At 43.3% G+C, this 23,055-nt stretch overlaps 1 protein-coding gene and 1 pseudogene across 1 annotated transcript in view; both read right to left on the bottom strand.

The window, feature by feature from the left end:
* The window catches only part of LOC102189740 (solute carrier family 22 member 10), an 86,636-nt gene extending 80,173 nt beyond the window's left edge, over positions 1–6,463 (bottom strand). Inside the window, exons 1-3 of the mRNA XM_005699807.3 lie at positions 6,434–6,463; positions 5,887–6,337; positions 5,097–5,200 (exon numbers count right to left, since the gene is read on the bottom strand). Of these exons, the coding sequence (XP_005699864.2) occupies positions 5,097–5,200; positions 5,887–6,288 (506 nt within the window). The 5' untranslated portion in view covers positions 6,289–6,337; positions 6,434–6,463. The remainder of the gene's footprint in view (positions 1–5,096; positions 5,201–5,886; positions 6,338–6,433) is intronic.
* LOC102174461 lies at positions 14,320–17,086 on the bottom strand (annotated as a pseudogene).

Raw genomic sequence — 23,055 nt, 5'->3', positions numbered from 1 at the left:
GCACCTTTTAAAGACAGTTATGACAAACCTAGAGAGCATATTAAAAGGCAGCAACTTCACTTTGCTGACAAGGGTCCATATAGTCAAAGCTATGGTTTTTGCAGTAGTCAGGTATGAATGTGACAGTTGGGCCATTAAGAAGACTGAGAGCCAAAGAATGGGTGCTTTCTAAATGTGGTGCTGGAGAAGACTGAGAGTCCAAGATCTTGCTATCTTGGATAGAAAGATCGAACCAGTCAATCCTAAAGGAAATCAGTCCTGAATATTCATTGGAAGGACTGATGCTAAAACTGAAGATCTAGTACTTTGGCCACCTGACACGAAGAGCCAACTTATTGGGAAAGACTCCAGTGCTGGGAAAGATTGAGGACAGAAGGAGAAGAGGGTGACAGAAGATGAGATTGTTGGATGGCATCATTGACATAATGGACACAAGTCTGTGCAACCCCAGAAAATAGTGAAGGACATGGAAGCCCGGCATGCTGAAATCCATGGGGTCACAGTCAGATATGACTTAGTGACTGGACAACGAACAACAACATACGTGAAGGGAGAAGTAGACAATACGATGATAGGAGGGAAATTCTGTACCACATTTTTGACAATGGAAAGAGATCAGCCAGACTAAAAGTCAATAAAAACACAACAAACTTGTATTATACTTTAGAGCAAACAGTCCTAACAGATACAAAGCACATTTCATCCAACAGCAGCAGAATACATATGCTTAAGTGCACAGCAAACATTTTCTGAAATAGATTATATACTATGTCACAAAAAAAGTCTTAGTTAAGAAGGTTGAAATTTTGTCAAGCATCTTTGTAACTAACTACAATAAAATGAAGCTAGAAATAAATAACGGATGGAAAGTTGGAAATCTTAAAATATATAAAAATTTAAAAACCAATGTGACATAAAATAATTCAAAAGATAAATCCCCAACATCTTGAAACAAACAAAAGTGGCAATACAACACATCAAAACTTGTAAAATGCTGCAAAACCAGCTCTAAGAATGACGTTTATAGCAATAGATGAGGCAGTTATGAAAAAGAAACCTCTCAAATTACATTACTTTAACCTCAAGGAACAGAAAAAAGAGAGAGAGAAACAAGCCCACAGTTAGCAGAAAGAATTAAATAACAAAGGGAAGATCAGAAATGAAATAAATGGAAACCAGAAAATCAATAACAATGTCAAAAAACCCAAAAGATTATTTTTAAGAAAGTGAACAAAATTGACAAACTTTATCTAAACTAAAAAAGTGAAAGAAGACTCAAATTTTTTTAAAAAAGGATACATTTCAGCTAATACCACAGAAATACAGAGGATTGTAAGAGACTGTTACTGACATTTATAAAGAATAAAGTTGATAAGCTAGAATAAATGGATAAATTCCTATTTATCTGTCATAAAAATATAAAATCTGAACTACCAACAACGACTAAAACCTTACCCCATATAAAATGTAGTTACTATCAAAAATATTTAAACAGATCATGTAATTAAGTATCAAACAGTAAATAACTCAATTTTTAAAATGATCAGAAGGCCTAAATAGACATTTTTCCAGTGAGGACATACTGATGGCCCATGGGCAGATGAAAAATGCTTAGCATCATTAGTTGCTAGAAAAATGAAAATCAAAAGCATGCTATCAGCTTATACATATCAGGATCACTATTAAGGAAAAAACAACAAATAACATCTGTTGGCAAAAGTATGGAGAAAAGGGAATTTTCATGAAATATTGGTGGGAAAGTAAATTGGTGCAAAAACTGTATAAAACAATATGGAGGCACCTCAAAAAATTAAAATAAAACTACCATATGATCTAACAATACCACTCCTGGGTACATACCAAAAAAAAAAAAAAACAATAATAATTCAAAAAGATACATACATCCCAGTGTTCACTGAAACATTATTTATAATAGCCAAGACATGGAAGCAATCTAAGTGGCCATTAACAGATGAATTAACAAACAAGATACAGTGCATAGATACAATGGAACATCACTCAGCTCTAGAGAAGGAAATTCTGTCATTTGCAACAACAGGGATGGACCTACATGCTTAGTGAAATGAGGGAGACAGAGAAAAACAAGTACTCCATCACTTATATGTGAAATCAAAAACTGATAGAAAAGAATGGATGTAACAATAAAGAAACAGCCTCACAGATACAGAAAACAAACTAGTATGAGATTAAAAGATACAATATTGTTGAGGTTAAAGCGTCTGCCTCCAATGCGGGAGACCTGGGTTCCATCCCTGGGTCGGGAAGATCCCCTAGAGAAGGAAATGGCAACCCACTCCAATATTCTTGCCTGGAGAATCCCATGAACTGAGGAGCCTGGTGGGTTGCAGTCCACGGGGTCACAAAGAGTCGGACACGACTGAGTGACTTTACTTACTTACTTACTTACTTACTTACTTACTTAAGAGAGATGATATGGGGTGGGAAGTGGAAGGAGGATTCAGGATTGGGAGCTCGTATACACCCGTGGCGGATTCATGTCAATGTATGGCAAAACCAATACAGTATTGTAAAGTAAAATAAAGTAAAAACAAAATTTAAAAAAGAAAAAAAAAGGAAAAAAGATACAATATTGTAAAGTAATTAACCTCCAATTAAAATAAATAAATTTATATTAAAAAAAGATAGGAATGTATCTCTTATGTATAAATGTGCCTTTATGTATAAAATAAATAAACCACAAGGATCTACTGTACAGCACAGAAAAATGTAACCATTAATTCATAATAACTTTAAATGGAGCATAATCTATAAAATATTGAAATATAATTTAGTTTACCTGAAGCTAATATAATGCTACAAATCAACTATATTTAAATTTTAAAAGATAGGACCAGATGGTTTCACAGGTGAATATTCCCACACATTCAAATGACAATTAACACCAATTCTTCTCAAACATTTCCAAAAAATTAAAGAGGCAAGTACACTCTCAAACTCGCAGGAAAAGACCACCATTTTCATGCTAGATAAGGACATTACAAGAAAACTAAAGACCAACATCTCTGCTGAATATAGATGCAACAATTACTTAACAAGATATTAGAAACTGAAATCAACAGCACACTAAAAGGATTATACGCTATGATCAAGTGGGAGTTATCCCTAGGATGCATGGAGTTCAACATACACAATTCAACGTATGTGATATACAACATTAATAGAATGAAAAATAAAAATGATATGATCATCTCAAAAGATGCAGGAAAAGCCATTTGACATAATACAATATCTTTTCATGGTAAAAATAATCAATTGGGGATAGAAGCAACGCACATGAACATAATAAAGGTAATATATGATGAGTCTTCAGATAATAGGATACTTAGTATGGACAGGTTGAAAGATTTTCCTCTCAGTTCAGGAGGGGAAAGGGGGTGCCAGCTCACACCCCTCCTATAAACATAATCCTGGAAGCCCTAGTCAGAGCTATAAGGCAAGAAAAAAGGAAAAAGCGTCCACTGGAAAGGAGGAATTATATTGACTTTGCATATGATATGAAATTCTATATAGAAAATTCTGAAAACTTACAAAAATTTTTTCAATTCACTAAAAGTGGATTAAAGACTTAAACATTACCCCAAAACAGTAAAACTCCTGGAAGAAAGAAAAGGGAAATCTCCTTGACATTGATCTTGGCAATAGTATCTTAGATATAATAGCCATCAGAACCAGTATGAGGATGTATCTCACCATTCTTTTGATTTCTATTTCTCTGATTATTAGTGATGTTAAGTCTTCTCATATACTGATTGACTATTTCTATATGTTCTTTGGAGAAATATTGACTGAGGTCCTATGCCATTTTAAATATCAGGATATTTGAGAGCTTTTCTTATTTGTTGCACTAGCTTCTTTGGATATTAATTCTTTATCAGACATACGCCTTTCAAATATTTTCTCTTATTCTGTAGGTTTCCATTTCATTTTGCTGTTCATTTTCTTTGCAATGGAGAAGTTTCTGGTTTGACATAACCCCGCTTGTCTATTTTTGCTTTTGATACCAATGTCCAAAGCTTTTTATCTATTTTTAGTTCAAAATCTTTGACTGAGCTGTAAGTTTCCTGCTGCTTCACTGAATTTTCTTCCCTTATTTTCTGTCATAACATACTAACACAAACATATCTATAAGCATCGCCACATATCCATATTATCTAAATTGATCAATCAGCATTGGTTGTGAATCATCATAAAAGGCTCAGTGAGCAGACTGGCCAATATGAGCACTTCAGCTCTGAAATCTTTTATGAATTACACAGAGGTGATACATTCAGAGTTCACAATTTTTAGTGGTAAGAGGAAATGATATTAGGCTTACAGACAACAGGGATATTTTAAGCCTCCCACTTCTCCTACAGAGGACTAGATGTGCGGCTGCCACAGTTGTTCTTACTTTTGGATGACCACTGCCAAGTACAAGATAACCCAAACATCTCACAACACAAATTATATCAACTGAGGTTTACAGATTAGTTAACTCACCTGGCTGGAAGAATTACCTCTAACAAGGTTTTTAAGGAAAACCAAACATCCAGGTTATAGTCACAATTATTTCTTAATTCAGCTTCAGAACCATCTCACTAAACACCAAAGTTTTCTAGAAATGAATATGGTGGGTACTATGACAGCAGGACCAATATGAGAACCCATAGGCGTTTAGCTCACAGAGTCAAGGAGTGAATTAACATAGAGTCATAACATATAAACCTGCAATATTGTTTCTCAAAAAGATTGAACCTCCTGTCTTGAAGCACCTTACTCTCACTTCTCATTGGTAATTTCTGCTCATCTTTACAAATGAAGTTTATGTAACCCTCCTCTACTGTTCTGAAATGCCCCCCGACCTAATAGAGATGTTATTTCTGTGTCCAGTACGATGAGCAAAAAAATTTGCATTTGTAACAATGAGTCTAATTCTCCATTTCCATCTATAGCTCCCTAGAAACCAACAGTATGAACTGCCTACTGGAACTCAATAAAGACTTCTTTATGAAAGAGTTAATAGAAAACTGTGAACCTACCCAGAAGACGGGCAGCCATGATGTGGAGACACTCACCTGTCTGAGAGAAGGCCGTATATGAGGCCTCCCACCAGCATTCCAGCCATGAATAGGGATTGACCCACTGATTTCTGTGACTGATTGTTACAAATGAGGTCCCACTGGAAAAGAAGGAAACCAGCACAGAGGAGCTTCACAGCTTCTTATATCCCTCAACGAACGTTCACTCACTCTAACAACCCTCAGGGAACACACCCTCTGGTTTCCTTTGAACATTTACTCACATATATTATTCAAGTCTCAGCGTAAGCACGGAATTCTCTAAATCCTCAACTAAATCCTCCAAGTTCTATCATGGCAAATCATACTCAGTTAGCACTGTGTGCCTCACTGGTTCTCAAACTTTGCCACACATTGAAAGTATTGAGGGGATTTTTTTTTCATTACTGATGCCTGGATTTTACACATGGAATAAAATGTATTTGGTTTGTTTCTTTCATAAGAATCCAGGACATAGAATTTTTTAAATTAATATAAATATTTCTGATTTGCACAAAGGCTAAGAACATGTGACCAAGAATAATTTTCCACAATTTATATCAAGTATTAACTTGGCTAAACATAAAAATTCACACAAAACTTAAGTTTTGTGATAGTAAAATCCATAACCAGTTTGTTAATTTCAGTGCCCTCACATTGAAAGTAATTGACAATTTACAAAATCAGCAATTACTATTTGCTAAAAGAATGAATAAAAGCTGGCTATCTGAACAATGAACCTGTGTTTATTTTACATTATTCTAAACACAGAGAACAAGTACTCAAGAGAAGTAAATGAGGCCTTTACCTCAGTCACGATGGTGGAGGAGAACAGGCTGTGGTCATACACCCAGCCGTCCACACAGGGCTCCGTGTCCAGGTCAGTCATGTTGGGCAAGGTCCCATTCAGGTGAAGGAACTGCCACTGGGGGTGAAGGAAACGATGACACTTCTCTGGCTTCAAGTTTGAATCCAGTGGGATGGAAATTCTCAGGAGGACATCAGGGCTGAGGATCCCTGTGTCATTACCAGAGACAGTGGCATTATCAAGAATGTGGACCCAGCAGCGATGACCAGGAATGGCTGCAGTGAAGTTCTCCAACAGTGAGTGACAGACTACTATCATGAAAACGGGAAGAACAAAAGCCATCTGAAGGATCTGGAATTTCCCCAGGCCACCAACTTTATCCAGGAGCTCCTCAAAGGCCATTGTAAACAGGTGATCCTCAAGAAGAGTCACAATGATGTCAAAGCTGCAACTTCAAAGGGAGAAAACAGTATCCTTTCATTAATTCATATTGAATCTATGTGACCTCATATCAGGTTCTCCTCACTACTGAGTGGATCCAACTCACCTCACTCCTACAACAGAGAAATGGAGACAGTTTCCCTAGTCCTTTTGGAAGCATAGGATGTTCGCTTTTTAATAGTCATAGAGAAAATTATTTACCAAAGATACTTGTATCTGATGAACATTAAATCTGTTTAAAGATTTACTCTCCGATGTGCTTGTCCTCAGTGATTCTGTATCATCAACAGTGAACTTTGGCAAGTACATGGTCTCTAAACAAGTTAAAATAAACCTACTACAAAAATTCAGTCATTTTCAGAAGATGGAAAGGACAGAATTGAACTGCTTCATATTTTTCTGTGGAAAGAACAAAAAAGGAAGGGTTGTACTTGTTTATATGGACTTTGCTGTTGTTGTTCACTTGCCAAGTCATGTCCAACTCTTTGCGACCGCATGGACTGGAGCACACCAAGCTCTGTCCTCCACTAATTCCCAGAGTTTGCTGAAACTCATGTCCACTGAGTCAGTGGTGCTATCTAACCTCTCATCCTCTGCCATCCCCTTCTCCTTTTGCCTTCAGTCTTTCCCAGCATCAGGGTTTTTCCCAATGAGTCAGCTTTTGCCGTCAGGTGTTCATAGTATTGGAGCTTCAGTTTCAGCATCAGTCCTTCCAATGAATATTCAGGGTTGATTTCCATTGGGATTACCTGGTTTGATCTTATTACTGTCCAAGGGACTCTCATGATTATTCTCCAGCACCATGATTCAAAAACATAAATTCTTTGGTGCTCAGCCTACTTTATAGTTCAACTATCACATCCATACATGACTACTGGAAAAACCATAGCTTTTACTCCATGGACCTTTGTCAGCAAAGTGATGCCTCTGCTTTTTAGTACACTGTCTAAATTTGCCATGGCTTTCCAAGGAGCAAATGTCTTTTAATTTCATGGCTGCAGTTCTTGTCTGCAGTGATTTTGAAGCCTAAGAAAATAAAATCTCTCACTGCTTTCACTTTTTGCCTCCTGTTTGCCATGAAGTGATGGGACAAGATGCCATGATCTTAGTTTTTGAATGCTGAGTTTCAAGCCAGCTTTTTCACTCTCCTCTGTTACTGCCATCAACCTCTTTAGTTCTCTTTACTTTCTGCCATTAGAATGCTATCATCTGCATATCTGAGGTTGATATTTTTCCCGACAATCTTGATTCCAGCTTGTAATTCATCCAGTCCAGCAGTTCGCATGATGTGTTCTGCACAGAAGTTAAATAAGCAGGGTGACAATATGCAGCCTTGTTGTACTCTTCTCCCAATTTTGAACTAGTCAGTTGCTCCATGTAAGGTTCTAACTGTTGCTTCTTGACCTGCATACAGGTTTCTCAGGAGACAGGTAAGGTGGTCTGATACTCCCATCTCTTTAGGAATTTTCCACAGTTTGTTGTGATCCACACAGACAGAGGCTTTAGCTTAGTCAGTGAAGCAGGAATAGATGTTTTTTTGGAACTCCCTTGCTATCTCCAAGATAAAACAAATGTTGGCAATTTGATCTCTGGTTCCTCTGCCTTTTCTAAATCCAGCTTGTACATCTCTGAGTTCTCAGTTCACATACTATTGAAGCCTAACTTGAAGGATTTTGAGCATTACCTTGCTAGCATGTGAAATGAATACAATTGTGTGGTGTTTGAGCATTCTTTGGCATTGCCTTTCTATGGGACTGGAATGAAAACTGACCTTTTCCCTGTGGCCACTGCTGAGTTTTCCAAATTAACTGACATACTGAGTGCAGCATTAACAGCATCATCTTTTAGGATTTGAAATAGCTCAGCTGGAATTCTTTCACCTCCACTAGCTTTGTTTGTAGTAATGCTTCCTAAGACACACTTGACTTAAAACTCCAGGATGTCCAGCTCTAGTTGAGTGATGGCGCCATCATGGTTATCCAGGTCATTAAGACCTTTCTTGTGTAGTTCTTCTGTGTATTCTTGCCACCTCTTTTCAATCTCTTCTGCTTCTGTTAGGTCCTCACCATTTCTATCCTTTATCATGCCAATCCTTGCATGAAATGTTCCTTTGATATCTACAATTTTCTTGGAGAAATCTCGTCTTTCCCACTCTATTGTTTTCCTCAATTTCTTTGCATTGTGAGATGTGGCTTCAATCCCTGGTTCAGGAAGATCCCTTAGAGGAGGAAAATAGCGAAGATCCCTTAGAGGAGGAAAACAGCAAACCACTCCAATATGCTGGCCTGAAAAATTCCATGGACAGAGGAACCTGGGAGGCTACAGTCCAAAGTGTCCCAAAGAGTCAGACACTACTCAGCAGCTAAGCACTTGTACTATTACTGCTTCTTGCTATTCTCTGGAATGCTGCATTCAATTGGGTATATCTTTCTCTTTCTCCTTGCCTTTCACTTCTCTTCTCTCCTCAGATATTTGTAAAGCCTCCTCAGACAACCACTTTGCCTACTTGCATTGCTTTTCCTTAGGGATGGCTGCCTCCTGCATAGTGTTACAAATCTCTGTCCATCTCTGTCCATAATTCTACAGGCACTCTGTCTTCCAGATCTAATCCCTTGAATCTATTCATCACTTCTACTGTATAATCATAAGTTATTTAAGTAATACATGAATGGTCTAGGGATTTTCCCTACTTTCTTCAATTTAAGCCTGAATTTTGTAATAAGATGTTCATGATCTGAGCCACAGTCTTGTTTTTGCTGATTGTATAAAGCTTCTCCATCTTTGGCTGCAAAGAACATAATCAGTCTGATTTTGGTATTGAGCATCTGGTGATGTCCATGTGTAAAGTCACCTCTTGGGTTGTTGGAAAAAGGTGTTTGCTATGACTAGCATGTTCTCTTGACAAAACTCTGTTAGCCTTTAACTTGCTTCATTTTGTACTCGAAGGCCAAACTTTCCTGTTATTCCAGGTATCTCTTGACTTCCTACTTTCACATTCCAATCCCATGTGACGAAAATGACATTCTTTTTTTTTTTTTTTTTTTTTTTTTTTTAGTGTTAGTTTTAGAAGGTGTTGTAGAGCCAGTCAACGTCAGCTTTTTTGGCATCAGCAGTTGGGACATAGACTTGGATTACTATGATGTTGAGGTGGTTTGCTTTGAAAATGAACTGAGATCATTCTGTGTTTTTTGAGATTGCACCCAGGTACTGCATTTCAGACTGTTTTGTTGACTATGAAAGCTATTCCATTTCTTCTAAGGCATTCTTGTTCACAGTAGTAGATGCAGTCATCTAAATTAAAATCACCCACTCCCATCCATTTTACTACACTGATGACTAAAATTCTGATGTTCGCTCTTACCATTTTCTGCTTGACTACATCCAACTTATCTTGATTCATGGATCTAATGTTCCAGGTTCCTACACAACATTGTTTTTTACAGCATTGGACTTTACTTTCACCACCAGACACACCCACAACTGAGCGTTGTTTCTGCTTTGGCCCAGCCACTTCATTCTTTCTGCAGCTATTTGTAATTGCCCTCCACTCTTCCCCAGTAACATATTGGACACCTTCCAACATGCACTGGGGGGTATGGAGGGGGAAGAGAAGAGGCAGCATTGTAAGTCTGAGAACAGAGTACAGGGTACATAAACTGAAAGACTGATTCCCCCTCTGCAGTCAGAGTTAAATGAACTTGGACTGCCAGGAAATTCCAAGGATTCACTTGGTAGTTACAGTCTCACATTTCCTGGAAAAGTGACTAACCACATTCAGTGACTTGAGTCCAAAGTGCAAAACAGAGAGAAGTTACTCCCAACCACACATCTAAGTGCACAGTTGTGTAGGTGACACATGGCAGTTTCAAGGAGCATGGATGGGATGGGATTGGCTCTTGTTCAGCATCTTCCTCTCCTGCCTACCCAACTCCATGCACTTCCCAGTCTCACAGAGAAAGACCTTGTATAAGGAAAGGCCAGTCTATTCAGAATACTTTTTCATGGAGGAAGGCTATTTAAGAAGTCTTTGGGTGATCCTTGGCCTTAGAGTCGGTGTCTCCAGAGGGTCTCCATGGCAGGATAAGGTGTGGGAGCTTGATTCAAGGAGGGCTCTGATGAGTGCCTAAGGAAGAAGGGCTGGGAATAGGAGGGGCTGCTGGGCCTCCACTAGCTGAAGTGAGGAGTCCTTGGGAAGAATGCACTTGGTCAACTTGGCTAGGTCTTACTGTAAACTGGGGCCTAGAAGGTCCTAGCTTTAGCTTCATGGAGATAGGAAGGGGTAGTGAGATGAGGTTCCTGTAAGTCCCACTTCCCCAAAGCCATTGCCATGGAAAAGTACTTCTTCTGTCCTGGCAGGACAAGGAAATTTGCAAATGTATACAAATAATTTTCTCCTATAAAGAAATATTTCCCCTCACTATAGAATATTTTATGTTTTTTGCATCTTAGTTAACTTCTTCTTCTTTTTTTTTTTTTCTTTTTGACTCTCTGATTTATTTTATTTTCCCAAGTGTTTGTTTGAGCATTTTTTGGCATTGCCTTTCTTTGGGATTGGAATGAAAACTGACCTTTTCCAGTCCTGTGGCCATTGCTGAGTTTTCCAACTTTGCTGGCATATTGAGTGCAGCACTTTCACAGCATCATCTTTCAGGATTTGAAATAGCTCAACTGGAATTCCATCGCCTCCACTAGCTTTGTTCATAGTGATGCTTTCTAAGGCCCACTTGACTTCACATTCCAAGATGTCTGGCTCTAGGTGAGTGATCACATCATCGTGACTATCTGGGTCATGAAGATGTTTTTTATACAGTTCTTCTGTGTATTCTTGCCACATCTTCTTAATATCTTCTGCTTCTGTTAGGTCCATACCATTTCTGTAATTTATCAAGCCCATCATTGCATGAAGTGTTCCCTTGGTATCTCTAATTTTCTTGAAGAGATCTCTAGTCTTTCCCATTCTGTTGTTTCCCTCTATTTCTTTGCATTGATCGCCAAGGAAGGCTTTCTTATCTCTCCTTTCTATTCTTTGGAACTCTGCTTTCAGATGCTTATATCTTTCTTTTTCTCCTTTGCTTTTTGCTTCTCTTCTTTTCACAGCTATTTGTAAGGCCTCCTCAGACAGCCACACAATTGCACTCATCTCACATGCTAGTAAAGTAATGCTCAAAATTCTCCAAGCCAGGCTTCAGCAATATGTGAACTGTGAACTTCCAGATGTTCAACCTGCTTTTATAAAAGGCAGAGGAACCAGAAATCAAATTGCCAACATCCTCTGGATCATGGAAAAAGCAAGAGAGTTCCAGAAAAAACATCTATTTCTGCTTTATTGACTATGCCAAAGACTTTGACTGTGTGGATCACAATAAACTGTGGAAAATTCTGAAAGAGATAGGAATACCAGACCACCTGACCTGCCTCTTGAGAAATCTGTATGCAGATCAGGAAGCAACAGTTAGAACTGGACATGGAACAACAGACTGGTTCAAAATAGGAAAAAGAGTGCAAAGGCTGTATATTGTCACCCTGCTTTTTAACTTATATGCAGAGTACATCATGAGAAATGCTGGGCTGGAAGAAGCACAAGCTGAAATCAAGATTGTCAGGAGAAATATCAATAACCTCAGATATGTAGATGACACCACCCTTATGGCAGAAAGTGAAGAGGAACTAGAAAGCCTGTTGATGAAAGTGAAAGAGGAGAGTGAAAAAGTTGACTTAAAGCTCAACATTCAGAAAACTGAGATCATGGCATCTGGTCCCATCACTTCATGGGAAATAGATGGGGAAACAGTGGAAACAGTGTCAAACTATTTTTCTGGGCTCCAAAATCACTGCAGATGGTGACTGCAGCCATGAAATTAAAAGACGCTTCCTCCTTGGAAGGAAAGTTATGACCAAACTAGATAGCATATTGAAAAGCAGAGACATTACTTTGCCAACAAAGGTCCATCTAGTCAAGGCTATGGTTTTTCCTGTGGTCATGTATGGATGTGACAGCTGGACTGTGAAGAAAGCTGAGCACTGAATAATTGTTGCTTTTGAACTGTGGTGTTGGAGAAGACTCTTGAGAGTCCCTTGGACTGCAAGGAGATCCAACCAGTCCATTCTAAAGGAGATCAGCCCTGGGTGTTCTTTGGAAGGAATGATTCTAAAGCTGAAACTCCAGTCCTTTGGCCACCTCATGTGAAGAGCTGACTCATTGGAAAAGACTCTGATGCTGGGAGGGATTGGGGACAGGAGGAGAAGGGAACGACAGAGGATGATATGGCTGGATGGCATCACCAACTCCATGGACATGAGTTTTAGTGAACTCTGGGGTTTGGTGATGCTACAATTCATGGGGTTGCAAAGATCGGACACGACTGAGTGACTGAACTGAACTGAACTGAAAGCAATTTCATTTTGGGAGGTCTGTTGATGTATGGCAAAACCAATAAAATATTGTAAAGTAATTAACCTCTAATTAAAATAAATAAATTTATATTTAAAAATAAATAAAATAATAAAAACCCAGTGGCCCAATGGCCCTTAAAAAGTTCATCTGGTTTTGTTCAAGATTTAAAACTACAGTACCAAAGAACAGATGTGTGTGTGTGTTTGTGTGTGTGTGTGTGTGCTCAGTCGTGTCTGACATTCTGCAACCCCATGTAGCCCACCAGGCTCCTCTGTCCATGGAATTTTCCAGGCAAGAATACTGGAGTGGATTGCCATTTCTTTCTTCAAGAGTTCTTCCCGACCCAGGGATCAAACCTGTCTCCTGCACTGACAGGCAGATTCTTTGCCACTGAGCCACCTGGCAAGAGGTATCAACATTAAAAGGTATTGAGAGACAGACAGACAGACAAAAGAGGGACTTTCTCCAGGTTCCAGGAGAAAGACTGGGAGACTGAAGAGTTAATTCTTTCCTGTAACTAGAATGAACACAAGTCATAGCAGCCTTCACTTAGTTTTATAAGATACTCAAAGGAGAAAAGGGTTCAATACTTTGGCCACCTGATGTAAAGAGTCAGCTCATTGGAAAAGACCTTGATCTTGGGGAAGACTGAGGGCAGGAAGAGGAGGGGGAGACAGGGGATGAGGTGGCTGGATGACATCACCGACTGAATGGACATAAGTCTGAGCAAACTGCGGGAGATAGTGAAGGACAGGGAAGCCTGGCGTACTGTAGTCCATGGGGTAGAAAAGAGCTGAACACAACTTAGCGACTGAACAGCAAAAACAAATGAGAAAACAAAGAGGGGAAAGATGTGCTCGACTGAAACCTCTCTAATGACCTTCCATCAAAATGCAGCACGTGTAAATTCCAGAAGCTCCAGCATTCTTCCAGAGACTGTCACCTTCTGTGACAGGAGTATCTGCAGGTAGCCCCAGAGGAAGACTTCACGTGGAACAGCCATGAGCCGGAAGGAGGGGCGGGTCGGCCATTCTCAGAAGTCTGTCCAGGAGGCGAGAGCGGAGGGCGGATGCTCTTTGCTTCCGTAAGGGATGGAGCCCCTTCCCCAGCGCCGCGGGACTGGCGTCCTTCAGCGGGAGGGAGGCCCTTTCCCCGGTCTATCTCTATCGGTCTATCGGTCCTTTCCCTGGATCTCTGTGCAGCCGACTCCAGCCCCTCCTGGGGAACGCAGACGCCGCTTTCCTTGGGGAGCGGAGTCTCTGGGCCACCCTTCACCCTCAGCTGCCGCTGCGACACGGTCTGGGTGAGGCCGAGGGCTCTGCCCACGGTGGGGAGTTGGTCCTCTGGTGTTGAGAGCGAACCTGCACCGGGCGCGCCGGAGGGCCCAAGAATGCCCTCCTCACCACCCCCTCCCCGACTCTTCACCCCTCACCGCCCCCCCCCACGTCTGCCGCCTGACGTTGCGGGGGGGGGGGGGAAGGGGGCAGGGGGCGCGGAGTTTGGAGCTGAGCTTCCTGAAGGTGTCCTGGGTGGCGCGCAGGGCTCCCTCCCCGCCAGGCCGCTGTCCAGGGCCTCCTCGGAAGCTTGTCGAGGCCCCCTCACCAGCTGCGGCTCAACAGGGTAGGGGGCCGGTCCCAGCCGCCGGCGCTTGCGAAGGGAGCCCTCTGCAACGGGAGGCGGGGAGGTGGGGGGCGGAGAGGAGGATGTGGAGGGGAGCGCGGCGGGCTGCACCCGCTCTCGCTCTCCCAGCCCATCAGCGCCAGCCCCGGCCCCGCGACCCTCTGGGCAACAGTGACCGCGGAGGCCCCAGCCGACACCGATGCCTCTTTGAGGGAGTTCCTCTTCGGGGGCCAACACCTCCCTCCCTCTGGCCGGCCTGTCCTTGGGCAGGTCCCCGTGGCAGCCGGGCTCTCGGCTGCTCTGGGAGCCTCCCAGGTGGGATGCAGGTGGGGTTAGAGGAGATCTGGCTGCCTCCGGTCTCCCTGGCTCCGGAGGACACGGAGCCCTCCCCCATCGCCCTGATCCTGCGGGTCCCCCGCTTCGGGTCTGGTGTCTGTTCCCTCCAGCAGTTCAGCGGCAGCGAGCAGTCAGTGGTGTCTGAGACTAGAACCGAGAGCCAGGATCTTGGTTCTCAGGGTCACTGCTGCCCTCAAATATCAGAGCCTCGCTCCTGGGCTCCTCCGGGCCGCCCCGCCATCCCCCCGCCTCCGCCCTGGGCACCTCTGCCCGGACGGGAGTCAGGCTGTCTTTGCAGGTGCCCGGGGACTAAGTCTCTCATCCCCCCACAGATGCCAACTCTACTGGGCTGAAGTCATTCACCGTCAGGTGGCCGGCTCTTCCGGGCCCGTGGGAGCCTGGCGGTAGAAGTGAGCCAGTCCAGTCACCAGCTCATGCCCCCTAATCCTTAGAGCAGACGGCGAGGGTAGGGGGTACCGCTCGGGACCCAGACCCCGGGCTCGCTGCTCCTCTTTCGGAGGATGCTGAGCCCACTGCGCTGAACCCTGGGTAAGACGGCGGGGGGTCCTAGGGGCCAGGGGTGCGGGGAGAGCTGGGACTGGCTAGGCCAAGCCAAGGCGGGTTCGGGGGCTTCCTCCTGGCTCTCCGAGGAAGGAGGTCTGAACGCTGGGCTGGGGTCCTGGCCCCTAGGCTCTCCAGGCTCCGCTGGGCGGGTCCCGCCGGGGGTAGCTCCCTGCCGAGCTGTTGAACTTAAGCTCCTCCTCGGGGCTGCCAGTGGAGCTCTCTCCGCGAAAATTAGAAGCTCAGGGTCCTAGGCGCCCAGGGAGAGGCTGGAGCGGCGGGCGCTGAGGGTCTGGTAGGAAGGGCTGATGAGCTCCGGGTGGTGGGGTGGAGGAAAGCGGGTGGGTCCTCCGCGCTCCTCTCGGTCAACAGCCCCGAGTCATTCTCACTGCTGCTCGGGCCGGATCCCCAGCTCCCCAGCCGTCCAAGGACGCTACTTCAGCTCGTGCGCCTCGTGGTCCCGGTTGTCCTTCACCGCTTCGTTGAATCTGACACAAAGTCACTGACTATCTGGAGGCATTCGTCCAGTTGCGCGGTGTCTTTGTCTTCACAAAAAAAGTCCGTGAAGGCATTGCGGCTGGTCTCCGAGCCCTTGCTTCCAGCGCCCCAGCTTTTCCAGGGCACACTGAAGAAAATCTTCGTCCACTGACTCCCACCCACCACCCAGCTGGATGTTCTTTAGAGATCTCGTCCTGATCCCAAAGGCCAGGAAGCAGCTAAGCCCGTGGGTAACTACTGAGCCCACTTGCTGCAACTCCCGAAGCCCCAGCGCCCTGGAGCCCAGAGATCCGCCGCAAGAGCAACCACGGCATTGAGAAGCTGGAGAGTAGCCAGCCCCCTCTTCCTGCAAGTAGAGAAACCCGGAGTGCAGCAAGGAAGACCCAGCACAGGCAAAAATAAGTAAAATTGTATTTAAAAAAAAAAAGAGAGAGAGTGCAGCCTGCCTCTGTATTTTCCAAAGATAATCTAGCATCCTCGAGAACACGATGAAACTTTTCAGAAAAGTTCAGAAGCACGGCATCTTCCTTTTGAGCTTCCCTTGCAACAATGCAGGAGATTCACCGTAGGTTTATTTGCGTTGTCTGCCAAGTTGAGCAAAGAAGGCAGTTTAAATCACAATGCATTGCTAGCATGCCCCCTCTGCAATCATGATACTCCCTTCTTGCAGCACCAAGTATATTAATATTAATAATATCAAATGTAGTTCCTCACACACCTCAGCTCTCCTGTAGCAGTTCTGAGAATCATCATGTCTGTGTATAGAGAAGAAGGCAAAAATTCTAATTTAGCACCATGACTTCAATCTGCAGTAAGTAGTTCAGCATCTGAATTAAGGGGTCTTCCTTGGATAGCTTGGCCATGTCTCCACTTAATGCTTTTAATTTCTTCATATCTACTGACTCTAGCAAAAGCTTAAGAAATTCTCAGAATGTCTCTGGTCCATCATGCTCACTCTTTCCTTGGTGAATGTCTTCAATGGACCAAGGAGAATTCTTAAATAACTTAAGAAATATCCCAATGTTTATGCTCTGTTTTGCATCCAAGATAATAATCTCTTCTCTGGCCTTCCTGAAGGATAATTGTAAAGCCTGCCTCTCCTAGAAGAGGAAGACTTGGTGGTATTTTCTTGCTGCCCAAACAGCTCCTGGGTGGTCCCTGTGTTGATTTGGTACTGATGCTGTTGCCTGGTGCCAAGGTCCATATGTTGGTTTTGCCACGAACTTGCTCCTCTGGAATGATTTTCCAATTAAAAAAATAAAAGCTTCTCATTCACTTTTTCTTACCAAGGTGGCTGTAGCTGTTCGGGTGAGGGGTTGAGGGTAGTTCTAGGGTGGGGAAGGGGACCATAGGCCCTCCAGTCAACGGAGGGGAAGGGTGAAGAGAGAGAGGAAACCTTTCTAAGGAGTTTGAACCTGTTGTGGGGGGCGGGGGCTGGAGAGGAGTTGGTGGTGCTGCTTGCCCAACCATGCATCCAGCTGCTGTGGTGGTGATTTCTACTTCCTTTATCACTGACTAAGCAGGTACAATTCATAACCTGTATAGTATGTTGCCTTTTAAGGAGGTAATTTCTTGACCTAGGGGAAGCAGACACAGACATCCGACTTATGCCATACTTTTCCAGCCACTAGCAGGAGGAGAAGCGTTTGAAAGAGGATGAGATGGTCAGATGGCATCATGAACACAACGGACATGAGTTTGAGCAAAACTCCGGTAAAACAGGGAGGCCTGGCATGCTGCAGTCAGTAAGACCGCAAAGAGACGGACACACGACTGAGCAAATGAACAATGAGAAGTCTGCCGCCGTTGGGTGTCATCTTCCAAACCAACGCGCCACCAGCTGGATACACAAAACACTTGGAGGGCGCCGCATCCGCCGGAATCCCTGGGGAGCCGCGTATGCATGGCGGCAGCAGAGGGACATGGCAACAGAGGATGGCCTCCCAGGCAGGCTGGGGAGAGTCCACCGCCCGCAGCGCGGGGACACGCGGGCCCACGGATCACGCCGGGCAGGCTCGGAACCCTCCGCTTTCCCGAGCTCTGATCGCCCCCGCCTGAACCTGCTGTTTTAAAAATGCAAGCAAATATTTCACACTGGATTTGACTTAAACTACTATTAAATTTGAACTTTCATATATTAATTAACCAGAGCATTTGGAATATAAATTTAATTTGTAGTGATTTTATTAAATGTATATACATTTTTAATACTGTTTATCCTGTTATTTTCCCCACGGTTTTGATAACTTCATGATATTTTACATATGCTTCTTGTTTAAAAAAATGAACAGAGAAAATTGCAAAGAAAAAGTAGTAATCACTTAAAAATCTGCTCTTTAAAGGTCCCCATCATTATCATTTCAATGAGTGAATTTCCAAGGAGCACTTAATCTTTCTCTTTGCCAATGACTTTTGTTGTCGAAACTAGCATGTACTAAGTTTACAGATGTATTGGTATCTACTTCTGTATTTCTTTTGATACTGGTTTCCTATCCTACTCTGTTCTGATTTTGGTAAACTTAGAGTTCATTATGTGCTGATCCATACATAAACCAGTTACATCCTAATTACACAGTATTTCTGTTTCTGAATTATCTTGTCCATTAATATTATTGATGTTAGAAGCTTTTCAGCTACCTCCCCCAAAATATTGAATTGTTAGTAGAATTGCCTGTTCCCATATATTATACATTGAATTGTAAATGAAATTAATATTTCCAGTGTATTTTCTTGCTACTTTGTAGATAGAAAGGGTTTTTTCCTTCATATTTTTCTCTTCCTCATCAGTGATATCATGAAGTCTTAAACGTTTGTCAGGTAGGAATCTTTTTCATTTGTTTCTCGAGAATTTTCTGCTGGAAAAAAAAATAGACACAGCCAATCAACCAATTAGCAAATAAAAGTAAACATTATAAAACAAAAAATAAAAATAATTTGGGATGCTCTCACTCTATAAATACAAACTGGCCTTCTAACCATCACTTTTTCGTAATCCAGTAAAATCCATGGGATTGAAACTCATGCTGGAGAAAGGCTTTGCTAACCATACAGACCCAAGAAAACAGTTTCGAAACTTGTTGCTCTCACTTGAGCTTTCCAGACCTCTGACCAATGACACCTTGGGGAAGGCAAGAGGCAAATTAAAAATCTAAGGGATTCCATATGTATGCCTTAACATACAATATTTGCTTTTCTCTTTCTGACTTACTTCACTCTGTATAACAGGCACTAGGTTCATCCACCTCACTAAAACTGACTCAAATTCATTCCTTTTTATGGGTGAGTAATAGTCCATTATATATATGTATAACATTTTCTTTATCCATTCATCTGTGGGCACGGTGGGGGAAGAAGAGGGTAGGACAGATTGAGAAAATAGCATTGACATATATACACTGCTGCTGCTGCTGCTGCTGCTGCTGCTGCTGCTGCTAAGTCACTTCGGTCGTGTCTGACTCTATGCAACCTCATAGACAGCAGCCCACGAGGCTCTTCTGTCCCTGGAATTCTCCAGGCAAGGATACTGGACTGGGTTGCCATTTCCTCCTCCAATGCATGCATGCATGCCAAGTCGCTTCAGTTGTGTTCGACTCTGTGCAACCCTATGGACAGATATACACTATCATGTGTCAAGTGGGCTTCCTTGGTGGCTCAGACAGTCAAGAGTCTGCCTGCAATGTGGGAGGCCAGTGTTCGATCCCCAGGTTAGAAAGATCCCCTGGAGGAGGGCATGGCAACCCACTCTGGTATTCTTGCCTGGAGAATCCCATGGACAGAGGAGCATGGCAGGCTACAGTCCATGGGGTTGCAAAGAGTTGAACACGACTGAGCAGGTAAGCGCATGTGTAAAAGAGATAGTTAGTGGGAAGCTGCTATATAACTCAAGTAGCCTAGTGTGGTGCTCTGTGAGGACTTCAGGGGTAGGATGGGAGGGGGAAGGAGGCTAGAGGGGGAAGGAATATATGTATATACAGTTGCTTCAGTCATTTCTGATTCTTTGAGACCCTATGGACCAGCAGTCTCCTCTCTCCATAGGATTCTCCAGGCAAGAACACTGGAGTGGGTTGTCATGCCCTTCTCCAGGGGATCTTCCCAACCTGGAGATCAAATCTGCATCTCTTATGTCTCCTGCATTACAGGCAGATTCTTTACCACTGAGCACCAGGGACATCTATATCAGTCGCTCAGTCGTGTCTGACTCTTTGCGACCCCATGAGTTGCAGCACGCCAAGCCTCCCTGTCCATCACCAACTCCCGGAGTTCACTCAGACTCACGTTCATCGAGTCGGTAATGCCATCCTCGGTTGTCCATCTCATCCTCGGTTGTCCCCTTCTTCTCCTGCCCCCAATCCCTCCCAGCATCAGAGTCTTTTCCAATGAGTCAACTCTTCGCATGAGGTGGCCAAAGTACTGGAGTTTCAGCTTTAGCATCATTCCTTCCTATATATATATATATGTGAAAGTGAAAGTGAAGTCACTCAGTCGTGTCCGACTCTGCGACCCCAGGGACAGTAGCCCACCAGGCTCTGCTGTCCCTGGGATTTTCCAGGCAAGAATACTGGAGTGGGCTGCCATTTCCTTCTCCAGCATATATATATATAAACACACCTGGTTTGTGGTGTTGTATGGCAGAAATCAACAGAACAGTGTAAGCAATTATTCTCCAATTGAATTTTTTTTTTAATCTAAGGGAACTCCCCATTTATTATTGGTTGACATGTGTACCTCCCAAAGTACCCATATTGTCAAGTCTCAGTATCTCAGATGTGAGGTTACCATATCTGGAAATAGGGTTGTTGCTTATATGAGTAATTAAGATGAGGTTAAACTGGAGTAGGATTGGCCCCTAATCCAATATAGTGGGATCCTTATAAATAGGGGAACTCTGGGTCTTCCCAGGTGGCTCAGTGGTAAAGAATCCACCTGCCTTGCAGGTGACTCAGGTTCAATCCCTGGGTCCAGAAGATCCCCTGAAGTAGAAAACGGCAACCAGCTCCAGTATTCTTGCCTGGAAAATTCCACAGACAGAAGAGCCTGGCGAGCTACAGGACATGGGATCACCAAGAGTTGGACACAACTGAGCATGCATGCAGTGGACAAAGAGGCATGCCAGGGAGATGCCATGTGAAAACTGGAGTTATTTTTCCACAAGTCAAGGAACCACTAGAAGCCAGGAGACACATAGAACAAACCCTTCCTAGAGCCTTCAGAGGAAGCATGCCCTTGCCAACAACTTGAACTCAGACTTCCAGCCTCCTGATGTGTGTAAGACAATTTCAAAAATTCAGTTTGTTGAACTCTCTATGAAACTATCCATCTAGTCGATGATGGCATCCAACCATCTCATGCTCTGTCATCCTCTTCTTCTGCCTTCAACCTTTCCTGACAATCAGGGTCTTTTCCAATGAGTCAGTTCTTCACATCAGGTGACCAAAGTATTAGAGCTTCAGGTTCAGCATCAGTCCTTTCAATGAATATTCAGGACTGATTTCCTTTAGGATTGACAGGTGTGATCTCCTTGTAGTCCAAGGGACTCTCAAGAGTCTTCTCCAACACCACAGTTCAAAAGCATCAGTTCTTCAGGGCTCAACTTTCTTTATGGTCCAACCCTCAAATCCATATATGACTACTGGAAAAACCATAGCTTTGACTAGATGCACCTTTGTCAGCAAAGTAATGTCCCTGCTTTTTAATATGCTGTCTAGGTTGGTCATAGCTTTTCTTCCAAGGAGCCTTTTTTCATGGAGGCAGTCACCATCTGCAGTGATTTTGGAGCCCAAAAAAATAAAGTCTGTCACTGTTTCCATTGTTTCCCCATCTGTTTGTCATGAAGTGATGGGACCGGATGCCATGATCTTAGTTTTTTGGATGTTGAGTTATAAGCCAGCTTTTTCACTCTGCTCTTTCCCTTTCATCAAGAGGCTCTTAAGTTCATCTTTGCTTTCTGCCATAAGTGTGATGTCATCCACATATCTGAGGTTATTCATATTTCCCCCAGCAATCTTGATTCCAGTTTGTGCTTCATCCAGCCCAGCATTTTGCATGATGTACTCTGCATATAAGTTAAATAAGCAGGGTGACAATATACGGCCTTGATGTACTCCTTTCCCAATTTGGAACAAGTCTGTTTTTCCACGTTCAGTTCTAACTGTTGCTTCTTGACCTGCATACAGATTTCTCAAGAGGCAGGTAAGGTGGTCTGGTATTTCTATCTCTTGAAGAATTTTCCACAGTTTCTTGTGATCCACACAGTCAAAGACTTTAGCCTTTGAAGTCAATGAAGCAGATGTAGATGCTATTCTGGAATTCTCTTGCTTTTTCTGTGATCCAACAGATATTGGTAATTTGATTTCTGGTTCCTCTGCCTTTTCTAAATCCAGCTTGAAATCTGGAAGTTCTTGTTTTGCGTACTGTTGAAGCCTAGCTTGGAGAATTTTCAGCGTTACTTTCCTAGCATGTGAGATGAGTGCAATTGTGTGGTAGCTTGAACATTTTTTGGCATTGCCTTTCTTTGGGATTAAAATGAAAACTGACCTTTTCCAGTCCAGTGGCCACTGCTGAGTTTTCCAAATTTGCTGGCATATTGAGTGCAGCACTTTCACAGCATCATGGCCAGCTCCATGGCCCTATCAGAGTCTTTTTCTAGCCTCTGGCAGCTGGCAATCAGACAGCCTCTTTGGCTGGTCCTTCTCTGTTGCTCAGCCTGTTCAGACACTTAAATGGCCACCCTGGATGGAGTCCTTCTCTCTTGCTCCATATGTCAGGCACTTAAAGAAGCCCCCTGATTGGGGTCCTTCTCTCTGGTTCAGTGCATCAGGTGCTTAAAGAGCCAGTCTCTCTGGAGTCTTTCTCTATTGTTCAGCTACCTGTGCTGGTGTGTGGGTAGAGAGAGGCTACAGTGATGGCTCCACTCTCTGCATGTGACTCAGCAGTATCCCCTTGCCTCTGTGGCTGCCTGGTTTTCCTCCACAGGCATTTCCCACCGTGGTCTCTTCCCTCGTGTGCCCTGGGGTCATCTCCCTGCAATCAACAACAGATCTTGCCCTGGGTTTGCTCTCCAATTCCTATGCTCAGCTTCCCAGCTGCTGTGCTTTCTAGGGGACTTGTGTGCCTGTCTGGGATATGTGTGGCTGTGTCAATGATTGTCCTACTCCACCAGTTCATCTCACCCTCCATACTTCCCCATATCCATAGTCCATCCTCTATGTCTGCATCTTTATTACTGCCCTGCAAACAAGTACCATCTTTCTAGATTCATGTATATGTGTTAATATGCAACATTTGTTTTTCTCTTTCTGAATTACTTCACTCATATGACA

This window comes from Capra hircus, chromosome 29, assembly GCF_001704415.2.
Source record: "Capra hircus breed San Clemente chromosome 29, ASM170441v1, whole genome shotgun sequence".
In the NCBI taxonomy this organism is placed as follows: domain Eukaryota; kingdom Metazoa; phylum Chordata; class Mammalia; order Artiodactyla; family Bovidae; genus Capra; species Capra hircus.
This window is presented reverse-complemented; position numbering and strand designations above follow the sequence as displayed.